General features: G+C 51.1%; 1 protein-coding gene across 3 annotated transcripts in view; it reads right to left on the bottom strand.

Annotated features, from left to right (window-relative positions):
• Positions 1–17,544, bottom strand: part of PRDM11 (PR/SET domain 11) — a 43,803-nt gene extending 26,259 nt beyond the window's left edge. For all 3 annotated transcript variants that reach the window (XM_045557878.1, XM_045557876.1, XM_045557877.1), the window contains exons 1-4: positions 17,388–17,544; positions 16,676–16,800; positions 16,220–16,323; positions 15,397–15,659 (exon numbers count right to left, since the gene is read on the bottom strand). In XM_045557878.1, the coding sequence (XP_045413834.1) occupies positions 15,397–15,659; positions 16,220–16,323; positions 16,676–16,794 (486 nt within the window). In that variant the 5' untranslated portion in view covers positions 16,795–16,800; positions 17,388–17,544. The remainder of the gene's footprint in view (positions 1–15,396; positions 15,660–16,219; positions 16,324–16,675; positions 16,801–17,387) is intronic.
• Between the last annotated feature and the right edge of the window lie 1,124 nt (positions 17,545–18,668).

Raw genomic sequence — 18,668 nt, 5'->3', positions numbered from 1 at the left:
CTGGAGCCCCATACCTGGGAGTCAGCCAAGGACCTTCCTGGGGGATATGGAGTCTAAACGGAGATCTTGAAGAAGAGGAGGGTGATGGCGCTCTAGGCAGAGGGCCCAGGGCGGGCAGGAGCACGCAGGCCAGCGATGAGCCCAGACCACCCTGAGTGGGGAGTGGGCTGTGGGCCTCCAGGCCTGGGGCCAGATGGGGCCAGGGCCAGCCAGCCAGGGCCAGATTGATCCCCAGGAGGCTGGTTTCCCAGTGCCCTCCCTTGCCTTATCCCTCAAGGTCAACTCCTCGGCCCCTCTGAACTTGGTGCTTCTTGGACCAGCCCAGGAGCTCTGAGCACTGTGATGTGAGGACTTTGATAACCTGGACCCAATCAAGGAAGCACAACCAGCATGGTCAGGGGTCCCTCGGCCTGGAGAAGGGGAGGCTGAAGACAGCAGAGCCGCCATCAAATGTGGGACGGCCCACCACGTTGGGGGACGGACCAGGACTGGCATGCATTTAGAAGGACACAGACCTGAACTTGGCACAGGGAATAACTGTCCAACCTGCAGAATGGTCCTGAAATAGGACAAGCAGCCCATGAGGTGGCAAGCTTCTTGTTATTGGAAGTATCTAAGCAGTGGATGATCTGCTATCAGGGAGACTGAAGAAAAGGATTTCCCCCACTGAGTGGAAACCTGTCCTAAATGACCTTAAAATTCTGTCTGTAACTAATATCGTATGATTCTACATAGAGAGATGCTCAGAAAAATAATATATAAGCCTGAGTTTTGGCCCCTTGGGTCAAACATGGTCCATGTGGACCAGAATGGTATTTCTGACCATGGTAATAATTAATAAAGACAACAATGATGTCACCAACAGCTACCACTCATGCAGCTACTGCGTGAATTCCCACAGTTAATGAAGTAGCTACTATTATTATCCTCATTTTATTTTACAGATTAGGAAACTGAGGTTTAGGGCCGTTAGGATATCTGGCCAGGGCTACAAAGGAAATACACGGGGAAGCTGGAGTATAAACTCAGATCTCTGATGGTACAGCCCATGCTTTAGCGTGATAGACGTTACCCCCAAGATTCCCCTAAGGGCCCCATCAGAATGAAGCAGGACTCTCCCAGAGCCTGCTCAGAAATTCCAGCTTTGCCTCTGGTTTAAGTGAATTTGCTATATGCAACTTGGCATTTTAATAGGGAGAAACACCCCACTTTGCAACAGAACGTCCACCCCAATGCAGGATTCACTGTTGAGCTCCTCTAAATGGTGTCATTACCAGATGCTGCAGAGACTGGGTTTTCAAAAACCTGATTTGCTTGCAACTTTCCAGGAACCCACTGAATCCATAAAGCATTCTGATTTTCAATCCTGCACCTCCTCATACAGTGAAGTGGTTATAAAGATGATTTGCAAAGCATCCACAGTTGACGAAGTGCTTTGGCACACCTCAGATGCTCCTCCCCAATCCCTGGGAGGCAGACAATATAACAGCCCTCTGAAGACCAGAGAGATAAAGAGGCTGGCCTGAACTTGAACTCTGGCCTCTGCTACACCCAGAGACATGCAGTGAAGAACACTGAAGCTGGGCTGGGCATGGTGGCTCACGCCTATAATCTCAGCACTTTGGGAGGCTGAGGTGGGAGGATCACTTGAGGCCAGAAGTTTCAGACCAGCCTGGGAAACATAGTGAGACCCCGTATCTACAAAAATTTTTTAAAAAATTAGCGAGGTTTAGTGGCACATGCGTATAGTCTCAGCTACTCGAGAAGTCAAGGCAGGAGGATCATTTGAGCCCAGAGTCTGAGGCCGCAGTGAGCTGTGATTCTGCCTCTGCACGACAGTCTGGGTGACAGTGAGACCTTATTTCTCAAACAAACAAACAAACAAACAAACACTGAAGCTGGACAGGCACCTCTGAGATTATCCAGGCCCTGGGTTCCTCACCTGGTGTCCAGGGGTCCCTTAAAACGTGTGCAGCATTTTATGAATATTGGCATGTGAGTGTAACTTTTTTGAATCACCACCTAGGTGATTCAAAAAGCTTGAGAACCATGATCTAAGGTATCTGCCCTAATTTTACTGCTAAGGAAATTAGCACTTCCTTTTATTGTTCTAAAACTACCTTTTATCAAATTCCTTTTCTGTTTAAACCACTTTATTGAGGTATGACTGACATACAAAAAGCTGTACACATTTAATGTATATAACCTGATGAGTTTGTATATTAAGTGTACACCTGTGAAAACATCACCACCAACTATGTCATGGACGTATCCATCACTTCCAAAAGGCTCCTCCTGCTCTAACTAATTAATTAATTAATTATTATTGTGATAAAACTTAACATAGGATCTACCTTCTTAGCAACTTTTTTTTTTTTTTTTTTGAGACAGAGTCTCGCTCTGTTGCCCGGGCTAGAGTGAGTGCCGTGGGGTCAGCCTAGCTCACAGCAACCTCAGACTCCTGGGCTCAAGCAATCCTTCTGCCTCAGCCTCCCGAGTAGCTGGGACTACAGGCATGCGCCACCATGCCCGGCTAATTTTTTCTATATATATTTTCAGTTGTCCAGCTAATTTCTTTCTATTTTTAGTAGAGACAGGGTCTTGCTCTTGCTCAGGCTGGTTTCGAACTCCTGAGCTCAAAGGATCCACCTGCTTTCTGTGAATTTGACTATTTGGGATTCCTCAAATAAGTGGTATTAGGCAGTATTTGTCCTTCTGTGTCTGGCTTGTCTCACTTAGCATAATGTCCTCCAGGTTCATCCGTATTGTTGCAAATGGCAGCACTTCCTTCTCTTTAATGCTTACAAACACTCTGGAGCCCTGGTAAATGAGGCATGTTTACATACAACCCCAAATTCCACATCCGGGTTTTATATACTTTGATTTCACCCCCATCCCCAGACATTCCTGAAACCCATGTGACGTAACCGGAGATAATAAAGCTAGCTGTGACCTGCTCAGTCCCTGCCGGGCAGCAGGCATGCAACAAGCATCAATGTTCACAACTCACAGGGGTGTGTTCCATTAGACGGAGCTCAGAGAGAACAGGTGAGCAGCCTAAAGACACACTTCCAGCAGGTGGCAGAGCCAGGATTGGAACCAGGAGCACGCGAGTCCGGAGCCCTGTAACCAACTCAGACAGCTCTGTCCTTCGCCCCTCCCTGCCCTGACCACACACGGCCTGACTCTCCCTGGTGCAAGCAAACAGCATTCTCAAGTCCCAGAAGGGGCCCTTGGGCAGGGGGAACTCGAGGAGCGGCCATCAGGGAGACCAGCCTGAATCCTGTCTTCTAGTTATGCTTTACATGAAGGGGCTTGGGCAAGGGTGGGAGAGAGATCTGGGAGAATCTCCCCATCCAGGAGGGAGTAAAAATGTAAACTGGAACGAGCCTGTGGCCAGAGAGAAATCAGGTAGAAACAAACTTTAAATGTCATGCTGTAGATTAGAAGGGTCTTCCCAGTTACAATGGAGGGGGAAGCAATTAACAGGGATGATGCGGAAAACACCCTATAGAGTTGTTCAGTGCACAACCCCCATATCCAGCATGGGTGGCTCTCCTCCAATAACCAGTAAAATGACTAAGAGACAGAAAAAAAGCAGTGAATAAAACCTAAAGATCCACAGTGAGCTATCACTTCACGCCCACTAGGATGGCTAGAATCAGGAAGTCAGATAAAAACAAGTGTTGGCAAGAATGTGGAGAAATAGGAACCCTCATATGCTGCTGGTGGGAACGTAATCTGGTCCAGCTCTTTGGAAAACAGTGTGGCGGTTCCTCGGGTGATTCAACACAGAGTTACCACAAGGCCCAGCAGTTCCGCTCCTAGGGGTTATACCCAAGAGAAATGGAAACATATACCCACACAGAAACCTGGACACAGATAATTACAGCAGCATCATTCATAACAGCCAAAAAGTAAAACAACTCAACTGTCCACTGGTGGATGCACGGATAAACAACATGTGGAATATTACTCAGCCATAAAAGGGCATGGCACATGCTACTACACGGATGAACCTTGAAAACATTAGGCTAAGTGAAAAAAGATGTCACAACAACCCACATACTGTATGATCTCATTCATATGAAAGTCCAGAATAGAAAAATCTATAGAGCCAGAAGGTTAGTGGTTGCCTCAGGCTGGGGGTGGGTGGCAGGGGGAGATGACAACTAAAGGACATAGGATTTCTTCTTGAGGTGATGAAAATGATCTAAAATTGACAGTGGTGATGGTGGCACATATCTGTGAACATCCTAAAAAGCACTGAATTACATGCTTTAAATGGGTGAATTATATAGTGTGTAAATTATATCGCAATAAAACTGTTAAAAAAATAAAATCTGCCAAAAATTCAGGAGTAGCAATCAGAGAAGGGAACGGAAACAACCTTATACCGTATGCTTGAAAAGCATTCCTTAAAGAAACAGGAGGTTTCCATGTGAGTGGGAGGATGACCAATGGGACATCGTGTGGGCATTTAGATATTCACATTTGGGGCCCGGAGATTATGAGCTTTAGTTTGGTTTGCGATTCTGGCCCTACAATTAGCTGTAGAGCCTTGGATAAGTAACTTGGCCTTTCAAGCCCCATAACTACCCCACAGTACTGTTGTGAGATACAAAGAGTTAGGACACACAAATCATTTGTATTCAATAATCGGCAGTTACTATTATTCCTGTTATTATTGATGTTGGTATTGTTGTCCATCCACCCGAACTAGCATGCGCTGAACTAGGTTCAGGGAGCATAGATTAGATTAGACCTCCCCTTGGGGAATTTTCAAACACCAGGAAACTCAAAATCCCCCATTGTCAAAGCCAAGGCATTTACTAGAAATTAATATTTCTCAAACTAGGGTCTTTGGATATATTCCCAAGATCTGAATGTTCTCTTTAAGAATTTTTGATTCAGTGTTTTCATTTTTAAAAAATCAATACATGGGAATCACCATGAGATTTCCGCACCCACAAGAGTAATGTGTTCATGACTGAGTTGGCACCATGTCAGAATGAAGTCTTGGCGCCAGTTCTTCACCCGTCCCTATCACCCTTTGCCATGTGACTCTGCATTCAACTATTTGACGGGTGGTTCGCACAACCTCATGTTCAACCATAAGCTGTGTGGCCAATGGGATGTTAACAAACGACGCAAGCAAAGTCTTGAAACATAGAAGAGCTTCTCAGGGAGCCCCTGTGCACTCAGCCTGGGCCCAAAGCAAACACGCTCCAGGTACCTAGAGCCAAAATCACCTGCAGCTTGAGGCCAAGCCGCCCAGCGAGCCCAGCTAAACCAGCCAAGCTGCAGCGGACCAGCAGACACGCAAGCGTAAGTGAGTCACGGCAGTCAACCGGCAACTATGTAAGAGTAAACAACGGTGGTCCACCAGCTAAGAATGATTTGTACGTTTTTAAAAGGTTGAAAATAAATCAAAAGAACAATACTTCATGATGTAAAAATTATGTGGAATTCAAATTTCAGTATCCATAAATACATTTTTACTGGAACACACCATACCTGTGGCTGCTTTTGCACTACACCACGGCAGAATTGAGTCATTGCCACAGACACTATAGGGTCTGCAAAACCCATTTCCTATCTGGCCCTTCATAGAAAAAGCCTGCTGACCCCCACTTTATGCCACTGAATTTTGAGGTGGCTTGTTTCATGGTAACAGTTGGCTGTACAACGCTAATTATTACTACTTGCCAAATGAACAAGGAATGAATGCAAACTTAATATGTAAATGCCGCATTCTGGCGAAGAAAAGGCCAAGGGACATTGTAGCAGTTGCACTGACAAAAGATTTCCAGTGTTTCAAATAGAGGCAAACAGGAAAATAAAGACACACATGGCACAGAAAAGGCATTCCGAACACCAGTGACACCGTGTCTTAGCAGGCACTACCATATTCTCCCTACAAACAGTAAAACAATATCATCCATCACTTTAAAATGGTTTTGTTAACTTGAATTATATTGAGGTTTTTGTCATTCTGTTCATTTTATATCTGTAAATTTGTTTTGGTTTTATAGTTGTTTAAAAGTTATAAGTGTTAAGCAACTTTGTCTTTACTTACATAGCTTTATGTTTATACCTTTTTAAGTAGCAGTAAAATAAAACTGATGTAACATTGGGACTCCACCAACATTAAAAGTCACCTGAACACAACTCAAGTGAGAAACAGCTGCGGTAGAATGCGGCGAGGTTCAAAGACTACAGAAGGTCAGGTTAGGACCTGGTCTCTGCTGGAAACAGTGGACCAATACAGAATAATTTTTCATGTTCTACTTTTGTTCCAATATAATAGATTTTGAGAATTATAGACTCTGCTCCCGCCAGAACTGGTTCACTATTTTTTGGTGGAAATCCTTGGTTTGGTTTATGTTTCAATAACCAAACTACTTGCATTTATAAAACAGCTATACAAGCTGAAACCATTCAATGCTTCTGACATTAAGAGGAATCTCAGGATTGAGGTCCATATTTTTACTCCCTGAAAAGCTGATACTGAATGAATAGCATTTTATATAATCCATAGCATCTGAGAACATGAGAAATGTGACTTTTTTGTAGCCTTATCTTTCACTTTTCCTTCCAAGCACTCTGGGTACCTCTGCTAAACCCTTTACCACCCCCACCTCAACATTATGTATGTGTCTCAGGGCCTTTGTACATGCTGTGCCCATTGCTTGTATGTTGTGTTCCCTCAGTTTTTGACTTGGTAGGCCATTCACTTCAACTCCTCTCTCAAAACCTAGTTCAGGCCTAGAAGCAAGGATACCCCAATAGCAATCGCGCACCCAGTGCCCAGAGATCTTGGCTTCTAAACACCATTTCCCACTACAAGGAATCACAGGTCCTAGGAGAGACAGCTGGAACATCTTTTTGTGCCAGAAAATAAGGAAGTGCTAAAATAATGTCAAAAGAACAAAGAGCCAGTTTGAAAGGGCTCCCACTGGCCACATCTAGGGCCATTTAAACATCAAAATGAATAATGACAGGAACGGACTGTAACATGATGAATGAAAAAAGAATTCATGAGTCCATACAGATACTAAAAATAGTTTTAAAATAAGAGATGGGGTGATGGAGAAGGCTGAACACATTTTTTTTAAACAGAGGAATGCCAAGTAATAAATGTAGAAGCAATGGAAGAAATAGGAAAACCATTTTAAACTATGAATACTAATTGATACAGGTAAGAACCATCAACGGTTGCTAAGACCACTGTGTAAAAGACAAGAAACGCTGACATCACATGCTTCCTGATCGCATGCCATGAGAAAGCTCCAATATTGCCTGTGCCAAAAAGGCACCATCTGAATCCACCATGAGGAAAGGATCAGAAAATCTAAACTATGCAACATTAAGCCAACAACTAGCCTGAACTCTTCAAAAGTGTGACACCATAAAAGAGAAAAAAGAAATGCAGGGGGACTTTTCTGGAACAAAGGAGACTAATGAGACATAACAACCAAATGCAATGGGTGATGCACAAGTGGGTCCCAGATGGGGAAAAAGTACAATCTGAATATGGACCATTGATGAGACAGTGTTGTATCCATGTTAAATTTCCTGGGTGTAATAATCACATGGTGGTTAAACAGAACTGGGCCAGCCACCTACCACTGGTAAGTCAAATTCAGCCCCCACCACCTGTTCTTAGACAGCCTGTGAGCTAAGAATGGTTTTTGCAATTTTTTAATGACTAAAAAAATGTTCATGTCATTTCATTTATATGATTTTAAAATTCATGTGAAATTCAAATTTCAGTGCTTACAAATAAAGTTTTATTGAAACACACCATGCTCTTTATTCATTTCTCATCCATGGCTGCTTTTGTAATACCAGAGTTAAGTAGCTGTGACAGAGACTATATGGTCCATAAAGCCTGAAATATTTACCACATGGCCCTTTCAAAAGATGTTTGCCCATGCCGAGTATAGAATGTCTTACTCTTAGGAAGTATATAGGCTGAAGTGTTTAGAGGTAAAACGTCATGATGCTTATAATTATATCTCAAACAATTCAGAAAACAAACAAAAAAGAATGTGTGTGTGTGTATGTTTGTGTAAGTACAGAGAGAGAGAGAGAGAAAGCAATAGTTATAAAATATTAGCAATAGGTGAGTTCTAGAAGCATGTGTGCAGGTGTATACTATACCATTCTTAAAATTTTTCAACAGAGTTTGAAACTTTCAAAATAGTAGAAATTAATCAAACAAGCATGAAAATCACTTGCTCATCACGTGTGCACACACACACGCCCCCAACCTATTTCAAATGCCCCTTCTTTCTTGGACAAGCCGGTTAACTCCTCGTTTCTCTGAGCTCCCCCAGACTTGGTAAAACCTGCCTGTTCCCACCCCACCTTGTGGCACTGCAGCTGTCTGTGTACGCTGCTGTCTCGCCCAGGCACTCGGTGTCTCTCGGATTCTATTCCAGAGGGTGTGCCATGAGCTTTCGAACGTCCACTTTCAAGTTTGAAAAGAAATCCCCGTTTTACAATGGAAGCTGAAACGGGAACACTGCAGCACCGTCTCACATCTGCTCCTCCCCAGCACAGTAGCAGCCCGGCAGGCGGGAAGGCTGCCCGGCCTGGGCCGAGTCATCCCATCTCACATCCCCTGATGTGAGATCAGGGGCCCCTGGGAAATATGTCCAGTGTCCGTGCCCAGAAGGGAGGACTCCTCAGGAGGCCTCTGGTCCCTTTCATGTGACGGGGAGAATGCGCTAGTAGCCAGCCAGGCTCCCCTCTCCCGGGGCTGCCGGATCTGGAGCCTATGTAGCTGAAGTGCAGATCAGATATAGGAAATTACGGTATGCATTTGCAGCCTCACACTTGGCTCTGCGTAGGGTCTCCACCCTTGTTTTTCTTTCTTCTTTCTCTCTCCCAGTTTTAACATGTTATCATGGTATATTTTATGTATCCTGCTAGGCTGCCCTAAATCCCTTCTGGAACAAGCCGAGGTCTGTGTGAAAAACTTACACCAAAACCCTGAGTTGGCCTCCTCGTTCTTCTGCCTCTTTACAAAACCACACGGCTGCATGGCACCTCCAAGCACCTCGTGGCTGCAGCATCAGCCCTGGCCTGCAGTGTCTGAGGCAGGTCTGGGAAGCCTTAGCAATGATTTATGGCATTTATAATTTCCAATGGGATGAAAAAACAGAGGAAGGGGCATTTCTTTTCTAAACAGCCAGAAGTGAGTGCCAAACTCCTGGGTGCACGCAATGGGGCCAGCTTTCCTCCAGGGTGAGGGGTGAGGGGAGACGGAGAGGGAACTGGTGCTGGGCAGGAAGCATGAGTAGAACAGAGTCAACCAAGGCAAGGAGACAGGAAGAAACACGATAACTAAGGGAGGCAGACAGGACCAAGAGGCGGAATGAGAGGGTGGGTTCTGGAGTCAGACTGCACAGGTTTGAACCCCAGCTCAGCGACTCACCAGCTGTTTAGCTTTGTGCAGAATGACTCATCCTCTCCAGGCCTCAGTTTTCTCAGCTGTGCAATGGATAGAATAATACCTACATCACAGAAGTGCTGTTAGGATCAAACGCAATTATGCTATAAAGCGCTGAGCACAGAACCAGCATGTAGTAAGTGCTCAATAAACATTAACAGCTAGGCTTATCAGGACCACCACTATCATTTCTGCTGGAGTAGAGCGCACATATGAGGGATCGTGAAAAGAAACATGTGGTGGATTGGGACCAGAGCTTCTGAAGGCAGGCAGAAGGTCAAGAAAAGACAATACCCAGGATGGCTTTGGGACAGGACTGGACTAATGAATGCAGTTTATTTAGGATGTGGGGCTTCCAGATGCTGGTCCAAAATCAGTGCCCAGGTTCGGCCTACCTTTCTCTCCACTCCCTGCCACACCATTCAGCCCACCATCACCTGAGCAGGCAGAGCCATCTTCATGCCTGCTTTTCCCCAGCGGAGGCCTTAACGCCCACCCCAACACACACACACACACATACAGACACGTACACACATGTACACGTACACACATACACACTTTCCTTGAGCCCTTTTGAGCATCTGGTCTCTCAAGGCCTTCAATGCCTCTCACCTCTCAGATTCCCAAAGGTGAAAGCCTCCACATTGTCCTATACAGCCCACAGCCAGTCCCTCCCTGCTCCCATCTGCTTGCTGCAGCGCTCAGGCCCTGGGAAGAAACCTCCCAGAGAGAAACCTCCTGGCTGCTGGCCCCCCCTTGAACCGCAGGCCACACCCACTCTTGCCAGGTGAAGCCGGTCTATACCCAGGCTGCAAACTCCAGGGCCTTCGATGCTTCCTTTTCTCCCACCATGGACCCATGCTGGGCAGCAAACCTGGGCTAGTCTGTCTGCTTTAGCAATGCTCAACCTTCCTCGGCTAGGCTGCAGCCAGGTATAAACTCTGGCGGGAGGAGGAGGGGATCCTAATAGCCCTTCCCTGGGCATGGCCCTAGATTTTTTCCCTTGCAACTGTCCACAGGCTGAGAAGCCAGGAGCTTCCTCTGTTGAACTCCTACCCATCCTTCAAGACTCATCTCCAATCTGCCCTGTTGAAACCAATCCCCCCTCCCTGCTTCTGCAGCCCTCTGCAGCACTGTGATCACACAGCAACGCTCTGTCTCTGTATTACTTGGTTGGAAGTAAGTTTCCTCCTCTCCTGCTGCCACCACAGGCCCTGCTCCTCGGAACTGAACCGCAGGTTCCATGAGAACAGCGACAAAACCTTATGCATGTCTGTTACCCCAGCTCCCTGCTCAGAGCCTAGTGCTTGGGAGTTGCTCTGTATCTACGAGGTTGAGCTGAATTTGGGCACGTAACCACACCTGGCCCAGGGTGCCTATTAATTGCTCCTCCTCCTTAGTGCTGTCTCCCCAGAAAGGAACCCCTTAAGGCATTGTGGAGAGGCACTACCTCTCAAGGAACCAAGATCTACAGCGGACCAGCCACGGGAGTCAGGGCTGCTCACTTGTCCTCTTCAGCCCCGCGCTTCTCATCTGAACAAGAGGGGCAGCAACGCCTGCCTGCGGGGCTGCCACAGGAAGGAGAATGAGATGACAGAGGTTCCTGGTATACACCTGGCATATAATAATTGCTCAATGGGCAACCAGACTTTTAAAACAAGCCACACACCCTTGCTGGTTCCCTCTCTTCCCCTCCCACTCACACCTTAACCTGCAGCAATCTGGCTTCTGCCCACGAGACTGCTCCTGCCAAGGGGACCAAGAACTTTGTGTCACCTGGGCCAGGGGACTTTCAGTCCTCAGGCTTCCTGACCCACTGCAGCACTGGCCCCACCCACCACCCTTCCTTCTCCTCACTTCTCCTCCCACTGTCTCTGCCTTCTCAGCTCCCCTTCGGCCAAGGATTCCTTAAACCTGCATTCCTAGCGCAAGGCTCTTCTCTCCTCCAGAGCGCATTTTCTGTAGGCAACCCCTCCCTTCCCAGGGCCCCAGAGGCATGTATTTATACACTCAGTTTCCACTGTATCCCAGCATCTCCCCTCCACTGCAGACCCACACACCCCAACACGCCTCTGGACAGCCCTCCCTGGGCACCTGGGGCTCTACCCACCTGGACCTGAACTCCCTTCTCTGATCTCCTCCATCTCAGGCCACCTCACTCCACCTCCCTGCACATTCTAATAGACGCCCCCCCCCCCACCAAGCACAAACACCTACTGTATTAGTTTCCTATCGCTGCTGTAACAAACTGCCACAAGCACAGTGGCTTAAAACAACACAGATGTATTACCTTACAGTTCTAGAGGTCAGAAGTCCTAAAATCAAGCTGTTGGCAGGGCTACCTTCTTTCTGGAGGCTTCTAGAGGCTGCTTGCAGCCCTTCCTGGCTCCTTCCTCTATCTGGAAGGCCAGCAGGGTAGTGTCCTGCAATCTCTTTCTCCTAACTCTGACCCTCCTGTCTCCCTCTTATAAAGATGCTTGTAATGACACTGGACCCACCAGAGAATCGAAGATAATCTCCCGGCCTCAGGATCCTTGATCACACCTGCTAAATCCCTTTTGCCATTAAGATAACATTTTAACAAATTCTGGGGATTAGGACGTGGGCATCTTTGGGGGCACAATTTGGTCCACTACACCTCTCTGCCTTCATCTGCCCCACTGCTCTGTGCTACTGCCCCCATGGCAGGACACATGCTGACCCACCCCCCTCCATGTCCAGTGTCTCCATCTGAACCTTCTGAGATGACGCAGCATGGCCCTCAGTGCCTTATCTCTCCTCTCCATTCAACCACCTCTTCAGCAGGACTCCCCCACTGGCTCTTTAAGGATGCTGACGTCTCTCAAATAACAAACTCCCTCGACTCCACCTCTCTTTTATCTCTTTCTTCCACATCTGATCTTATCTGTCACCAAACTTCTGAGAAATGACCATGCTTGGCCACCTCCATGCTAATCAGGTTTCCACCCCCAGCGCTCTCCTCCAGGGTTTCTGCAGATAATTCCTTGTTGGGGGACACTATCCTGTGCACTGTGAAATATTTAGCAGAAATCTTGGTCTCTACCTTCTAGATGCTAGTAGCATACCCCCACCCTGAGCTGTGACAACCAAAAGGTCTCCAGGCATTGGGCAAGGGGCAGGGCTGCAAAATTGTCCTGGGTGGAGACCTGTTGCCTTCTGGTAACAGCTCTTGCTAAAGTCACCAATGGCCTCCCTGGCACCAAATCCAAGGAACACTTTTCGGCCGTTCTCTTGGCTCAGCATCTCAGCAGAATTTGACACTGTTGGCCATTGTAGCCCTGGAGAACCTCTCTTCTCCCCTGACTTCCAGGTCACCCACTCCCCTGGTTCCCTCCTACCTCTCTGGATGCTCCTTCTGTGTCTCCTCTGCAGAATCAAGCTCTCCTTCTGGACCACGAACTGCTGAAGCTCCTCAAAGCTTAGCCCCAGGCCTGTCCACCTGTCACACAGCCTGGTCTCCCCAGGGGCTGCCCTCCACACCTCTGGCCCCACTGACTGCCTATGCGCAAGGGACTCACAAAGTGACATCTCCAAACCTCCTCTCCAGCTCCAGACCTGTGCGTTCCACAGCCTACTCGACCTCCCCACTGGGATAACTTGATGTCATTCCAAACTAAAGTCCCAAAGCAAAACCATGATCTGTCCTTCAACCCAGCATCCTCCATTTCTCAGAGAAAGGCACCTTTACCAACCTGTTGGGAGAGGAAACTGAGGTATCCTTGACACTTTCCACTCCCTTACTTAGGCCAATTAGTCTATTTCCAAGTCAGAGCTGTCACCTCTGACACAAAGCGGTTTGCTTGTCTCCATGTCATTGCCCCCATCCCAGCCCCAGCTTCCACCATGGCTGACTTGGAGAACTCCCCCAGCCCTCTAACTGGGGTGAAGGGAGTGGGTGGCCATGCCCGACCACCGTCCCTGCCACCCCCATCAGCTCTCCAGGCTGCAGCCAAAGTCACCCTTTCAAAACATAAATGCGACCAGGTCACTCCCTGCTAGCTCCCACTTAAAACAACCTGAAAGCTTCTCACTATTCCTAAAACAAACAACAAAACTTCTAATTTGGCCCACTGGGCCCTACGAGGTCACAGCCCCATCTCCTCCTCCAGGCCCCGTGTGCAGTGCACTAGGCACACTGCCCGCTGTCCAGTTGCTCAGACTCGCCATGCTCTCTCTTGCCACGGGGACTTTGCTCTTGCTGTTCATCCGCCCGGATGCCCCGATCCCGTCTTTGCTTGGTGGGCACTCCTGCCCTTCAACCCCAGCTCAACGAGCAGGAAGCCTTCCCCGACCTCTGGCTGTACCACTTCCTCGGTTGCTCACTTTCTCCCCACCTCACTATCTCACCGTCACCTTTAGAGCTATAATTTTATATGGATTTATCCTATTCTTGGATTAATTCCATCTGCCCCACAGCAAAATCCACGAGGGCAGGATGTACGTCCAGTCCGGCCGGCCACTGTACTCCCAGGGCCAGCACAGTGCCTGACACAGGAGACACTCAAGAGTGCGTCTTTCATGAACGAGGACCTTGCGCCCGCTGACTGCCTTTCTCTATTACGCACATCCTCCCATCTCTGTCCGGTAGTTCAAGCCTGGCTCCCACGGCGAGCTGTCTTTGGTAACCCTTCCTGCTCATATCACTGAAAACCCCTGCTCCTCACTTCGCATCCCATCGTCAACATATCTCCCTCCTAAATCTCCCTCCTAAACCTCTTTCACATCTGTCCACCTCTAGCACCTGAGTTCAAGCCACTAGGTTTTCTTACCTGAACCCCCACCCCTGCCTCCTACTTGGAATTCTGATTTTCCACACTGCAACCTGACCAGGTCACACCTATGCTTGACATGCGTCAGTGGCTTCCCCTGGCCCCAGGATGAAGGATGCACTCACCCTGGCTTATGAAATGCAGCGTGACCCAACCCCTGCCTTCCTCTCCTGCTAATGTCTGGCCACTCTGCCTCTCGGGCTCACTGCTGCCACCAGCCTGGACTTCTCCAGGCTCCTCTCGCTCAGCTCTTCTGTCTGCATTTTTGCACCCCTCTTCCAAGATGAGCTGTGATTCATTCTTCATGTTTTAGGCTAAAGGAAACCTTCCCCAAACCCCTCACTAGGCCAATAATAATAGTAATAATAATTGATACTCCTGTGTGCTTACTAAGTACAAGCATAATCCTAGGAACTTCACAATATTGATTCATTTCATCTTCACCAACAGGTATTATTACGCTTATGTCACAAAACAGGCACAACAGAATTAAATGACTCGTCCAAGGTCACATTAGATAGTAAATAGCAAAGCTGGCTGACATTACAAACTAAGGCTCCAGGCCTCAAATTCTTGAGTGCTATGAACACTGCCATGTCCCACCGTGCTATGTTCCCAGGGCGTCCTGTGTCCCCCCGTTTGATCACAGTAATCACATGTGTACATTTTCAATGCCTGTCTTCCCACCAGATGCTGTACTGCCTGAGTGCAGGAATTATGCCTGTCCTGTTGAAGGCTTCACCTGCAGAGCCCAGCCCAGTGCCTGGCCTTACAGCTTTGGAAGAAGGAAGTCAGGCTCTGCCTTCACCGCCCCAGCTCCAAGTCACCCACTCTGGAAGAGGGGTTAGCTAAACCTTTCGTAAATGCCACCAGACATACACACGGGGAAACTGCCCTGAGCTTGGCCTGGTGATTTACTGATCTGTTGACTACTGCCAGGTAGGCTCTCTCAGCATTGCCCTTGGACACCAAGGGTTGCAGCCACTCAGCCAGGGCAAGGGGACAGCCAGACCCATCATCCACTTGTCCAGAAGTGATGGCAGAAAACCTCTCAGGCCAGGCAGGGCCAGCGTACGGCTCCACCTGCTGGTTTCCTTCTACGTTCTCTGGCAACCTCTCCCATGGAACGGCCCAGGGGACACTCACCAGCCACGAGAAGAAGCCAGCTGATTTGTCCTGGGTGGAGATCTGCCCCTCGTAGGGTCCGAAGATACGGCCCTTGGGGATGACCTCGTTTATGCATCGCACATCATTCTCTCCACTGGCTTCCTTCACCACCTCCATGCCCTGAGGGATGGTGAGGGCCGCCCGGTCTGGGATGCCCACGGGCACCGGAGTGTCAGACACGAACACCGGGGGACCGTGGTTCGGGCACTCATCCACAAAGTACTCCTGGCAAGACTCGCAAACTGGAGGGATGGAAAGAGGAGGGAGGGTCTCAGTTGCTACAATTCGGTAGGACCCGCAGAGGGGGCCCGCCAGAGGACAGCCTGGGGCAGTAGAAAGCACACTGTGTGTGACTCCAGAGTCCCAGCCCTGGCTCTATGCCAGCCAGCCACAGGCCCCCCAGTCATCAGTGGCAATAACCCATCACCCTCCCTGGGGGCTCAAAGAAAACACCTGCCAATGCCAACGAAGCCAGTCGATTCCTTCGTCTCAAATTTGAAAAAGTAGGAGAGTGAGTGTGGCTTTAGAGTGCAACGGGTCTGTGTTTGAATTCAACTGTACTTCCATGAGTTGCAGGACTAAGGCAGGATACTTAACCTTCACTAAGACTCAGTGTCCTCGCCTGGAAAATGGGGCCAATGACAGCCACCTTGATGGCTAATAATGAGGACAAACGGAGGCCTGGGCCTGGTACACCACAGGCGAGGCCCTGTCATTAGTACCACTGCTGTGAATTCCTTAACCAGGGATGGGGCCACGAGGGTGAAGGGAGGAGTAGCCCAGAGCCTCAAGCTCCACTTACACCAGAAGTCCACTTGCTGGAAGCTTTTGGGCATGATGAGGTCACGCTTCCCCTTCAGTTTCTTGGGCTCAACTTCCATGGCTGAGGAGTCTGGTCTCCTAGAGCTGGCCGGAACGGGGTCCAGCAAAGAAAGCAAAGAAGCCATCAGAGAGTGACAGCCCAGTGGGGAGAGAAGCTGGGGACAGACCTGGCGAGAAGGCCAAGGAGACCTGGGGTGGGCAGAGGAGCCCCAGCCAGCATGCTGCTCAGTGCAGGGCATGGTGGAAAGACTGTGGTCCTAAGACCTGGGCCCAGGCCTCTCTGGGCCACTGCTTAAATTTTTCTAGAGCCTGTGCCCCAGGAGCTGCCAGGAGCAGGGTTAAGGAAGGTGGGCAGGGAGTGAGAACTTTCCCCAGGGTCCCAAACCAGCCCAGCCCCGACCTCCCTCCCTCTCCAGTCCCCACACAGGGGCCTCACCAGGGCTGGCCATACTCCTGGTCGCGGAGTGGTGAGCAGACCTCTGTCTTCACCACTGTCACCATGTCCCCTACGGCTGCCTTGGTCTGGGCCAAGCACTCCTTCATGTTCTCAGTCATTCTGTCCTGGGACGCAGGAGGTGGGACCAGCACAGGAAGAGGATCAAAGAGACAGGGGAAGAGGGGTGAGTGGCGGAGAGGGCAAGTGGGGGTCCCGAGGAGTCTGGTTACCCTCCCTGCCATCCCCAGAGGAAGCGCTTGAGAACACAGACAACAAAAACAGCTGTAGCCGGGCCAAGAGGAAATGCCATTTCTATCCTGGGCTGGTCCTGGGGACGCCTGGAGCCACCAGCCCCTTGGGGTCAGGGGCCTAGGGCAGCTCAGGCCAAGAGGCAGAGCTGTGACACACAGCCTGGACCCCAAGACCAAAGGGCAGAGGGCAGGAGAGTCCCACATGAGCCTGGGTACAAAACTCTGCAAAAGGGAGCAGGGAGGGAACTCAAGTCAACTGGGGCCAAGAGGGGTGGGCACCCGAAATGGGCCTTCGGTGCCTGGCAGGGTGCCCCTCACCCTGGGGCTGCCAGGCCCTTTTGCCAGCTCAGAGCAGGTACAGGCGGGGCCCGGGGGTGCTGGCGTGGGCCGTCCAGGGCCAAAGCCCCCACTCAAGCCCCACCCGGTTCTCTCTAGGGGACTCTCCCCAGTCCCCCGCTTACCGCCCTCCACCATGCGCCGGGCTTCAGCCCCTCCCTCGACACCCCAGGGTCCTCATGCCAAGCCCAGGGACACTCTTCGCGGCTGGGGTGGCACGCCGCTCGCTCGGGCTGGGACCGCGCTGGGCCCCGGGACTGGGCGAGCAGCGTGTGTGACTCACTACCCGGGGCCCCGCTGGCCACACCCCTGCTTCTCGGCTAATCAGCCCCTTGCTCCCCACCGGGGCCCCAAAGCCCGCGGCTGGGAGGGGTGTGGGGAAACATGACGGCCTGCCCCCTCCTCCTTGCCGGCGGGGCCGGGGGCGCGCGGAGGGGGCGGGGGCCGCCCGGGCGGGCCGAGCCGGGAGGGGTGCCCCGAGCGCGCGTCCGGCGGGGCCAGCGTGAGCTCCGGGGCGGCGCGGGAGGCCGGCACGGGCCGGGGCGGGCGCGGGCCCGCTCGCTGCCTCTCACCAGCCTTCCCGGCGGGGAGCTCCTGCCCGGCCCGGCCCGGCCCTGCCCAGCGCCCGCCCCGCCCGCCAGGCCCGGCATTCCTTGCGGGGGCATGTGGCTTCTTGCCGGCCCCGGGGGCACGCAGTTGGCTGGCGGCCGGGAGGGGGGCGCCCGGGAGGGGCGGCGGGAGGGGGCGGCCGCGGGAGGCCGCTCGGAGCCGGGCCGTGCAGGAATGCCAGGGCCTCCTGCGGGGCTCGGCCCGGGGGGCGCCTGGCGTGGGCGCGAGCGCCGCCGAGGCAGGGCCCCGAGGCCGGCGGGGGGCTGTGAAGGGCGCGAGTGGCCCCGGCCGCCGAGCCCACTGGGCCCCGCGGAGGCGACCGGGCCTGCGGGGCCACGGCGCAGACGCCCGACCCCCAGCTCGCCCAGCGGGCCGCGCGCCACTCCCCCCGCACCTGCGCGGCCAGGGTGGGCACGGGCGCCGCCGCTCCCCTGCCTCGGGGCACCGCTATGCCCGGGGCTCCATGCTTGGTGCTAGGCCGACCTCAAAGCCTGTGCGATGGTCCCGGGCCACCCGCGAGGGGACAGGGATTGGGGGCTGGAGATGTCAAGTGACTTGCTCAAGGTCACGCAGACCGTGCCTGATGGCGTCTGTACTGAAGGTTGGGGAGCGCTCCGTAAATTGAAGCAGGAGAACCCCGAAATCCAAGAGTATGTTTCCGGCCCCGTTGGCCTCCATGCCGTATCCTCAGCCCACTTCTCTTTCAGAGCAATCCTGGGATGACCCTGGGAGGCCGGGTGGGGGTAAGGCCCTGTGGATTTGTAAGGGATCAGGGAACCCCCCTGCCCTGAAGAGCA

This window comes from Lemur catta, chromosome 7 (assembly GCF_020740605.2).
Source record: "Lemur catta isolate mLemCat1 chromosome 7, mLemCat1.pri, whole genome shotgun sequence".
Lineage (NCBI taxonomy): Eukaryota > Metazoa > Chordata > Mammalia > Primates > Lemuridae > Lemur > Lemur catta.
Note: the sequence above shows the minus strand (reverse complement) of the source record. Positions and strands in the feature narration are given on the sequence as shown.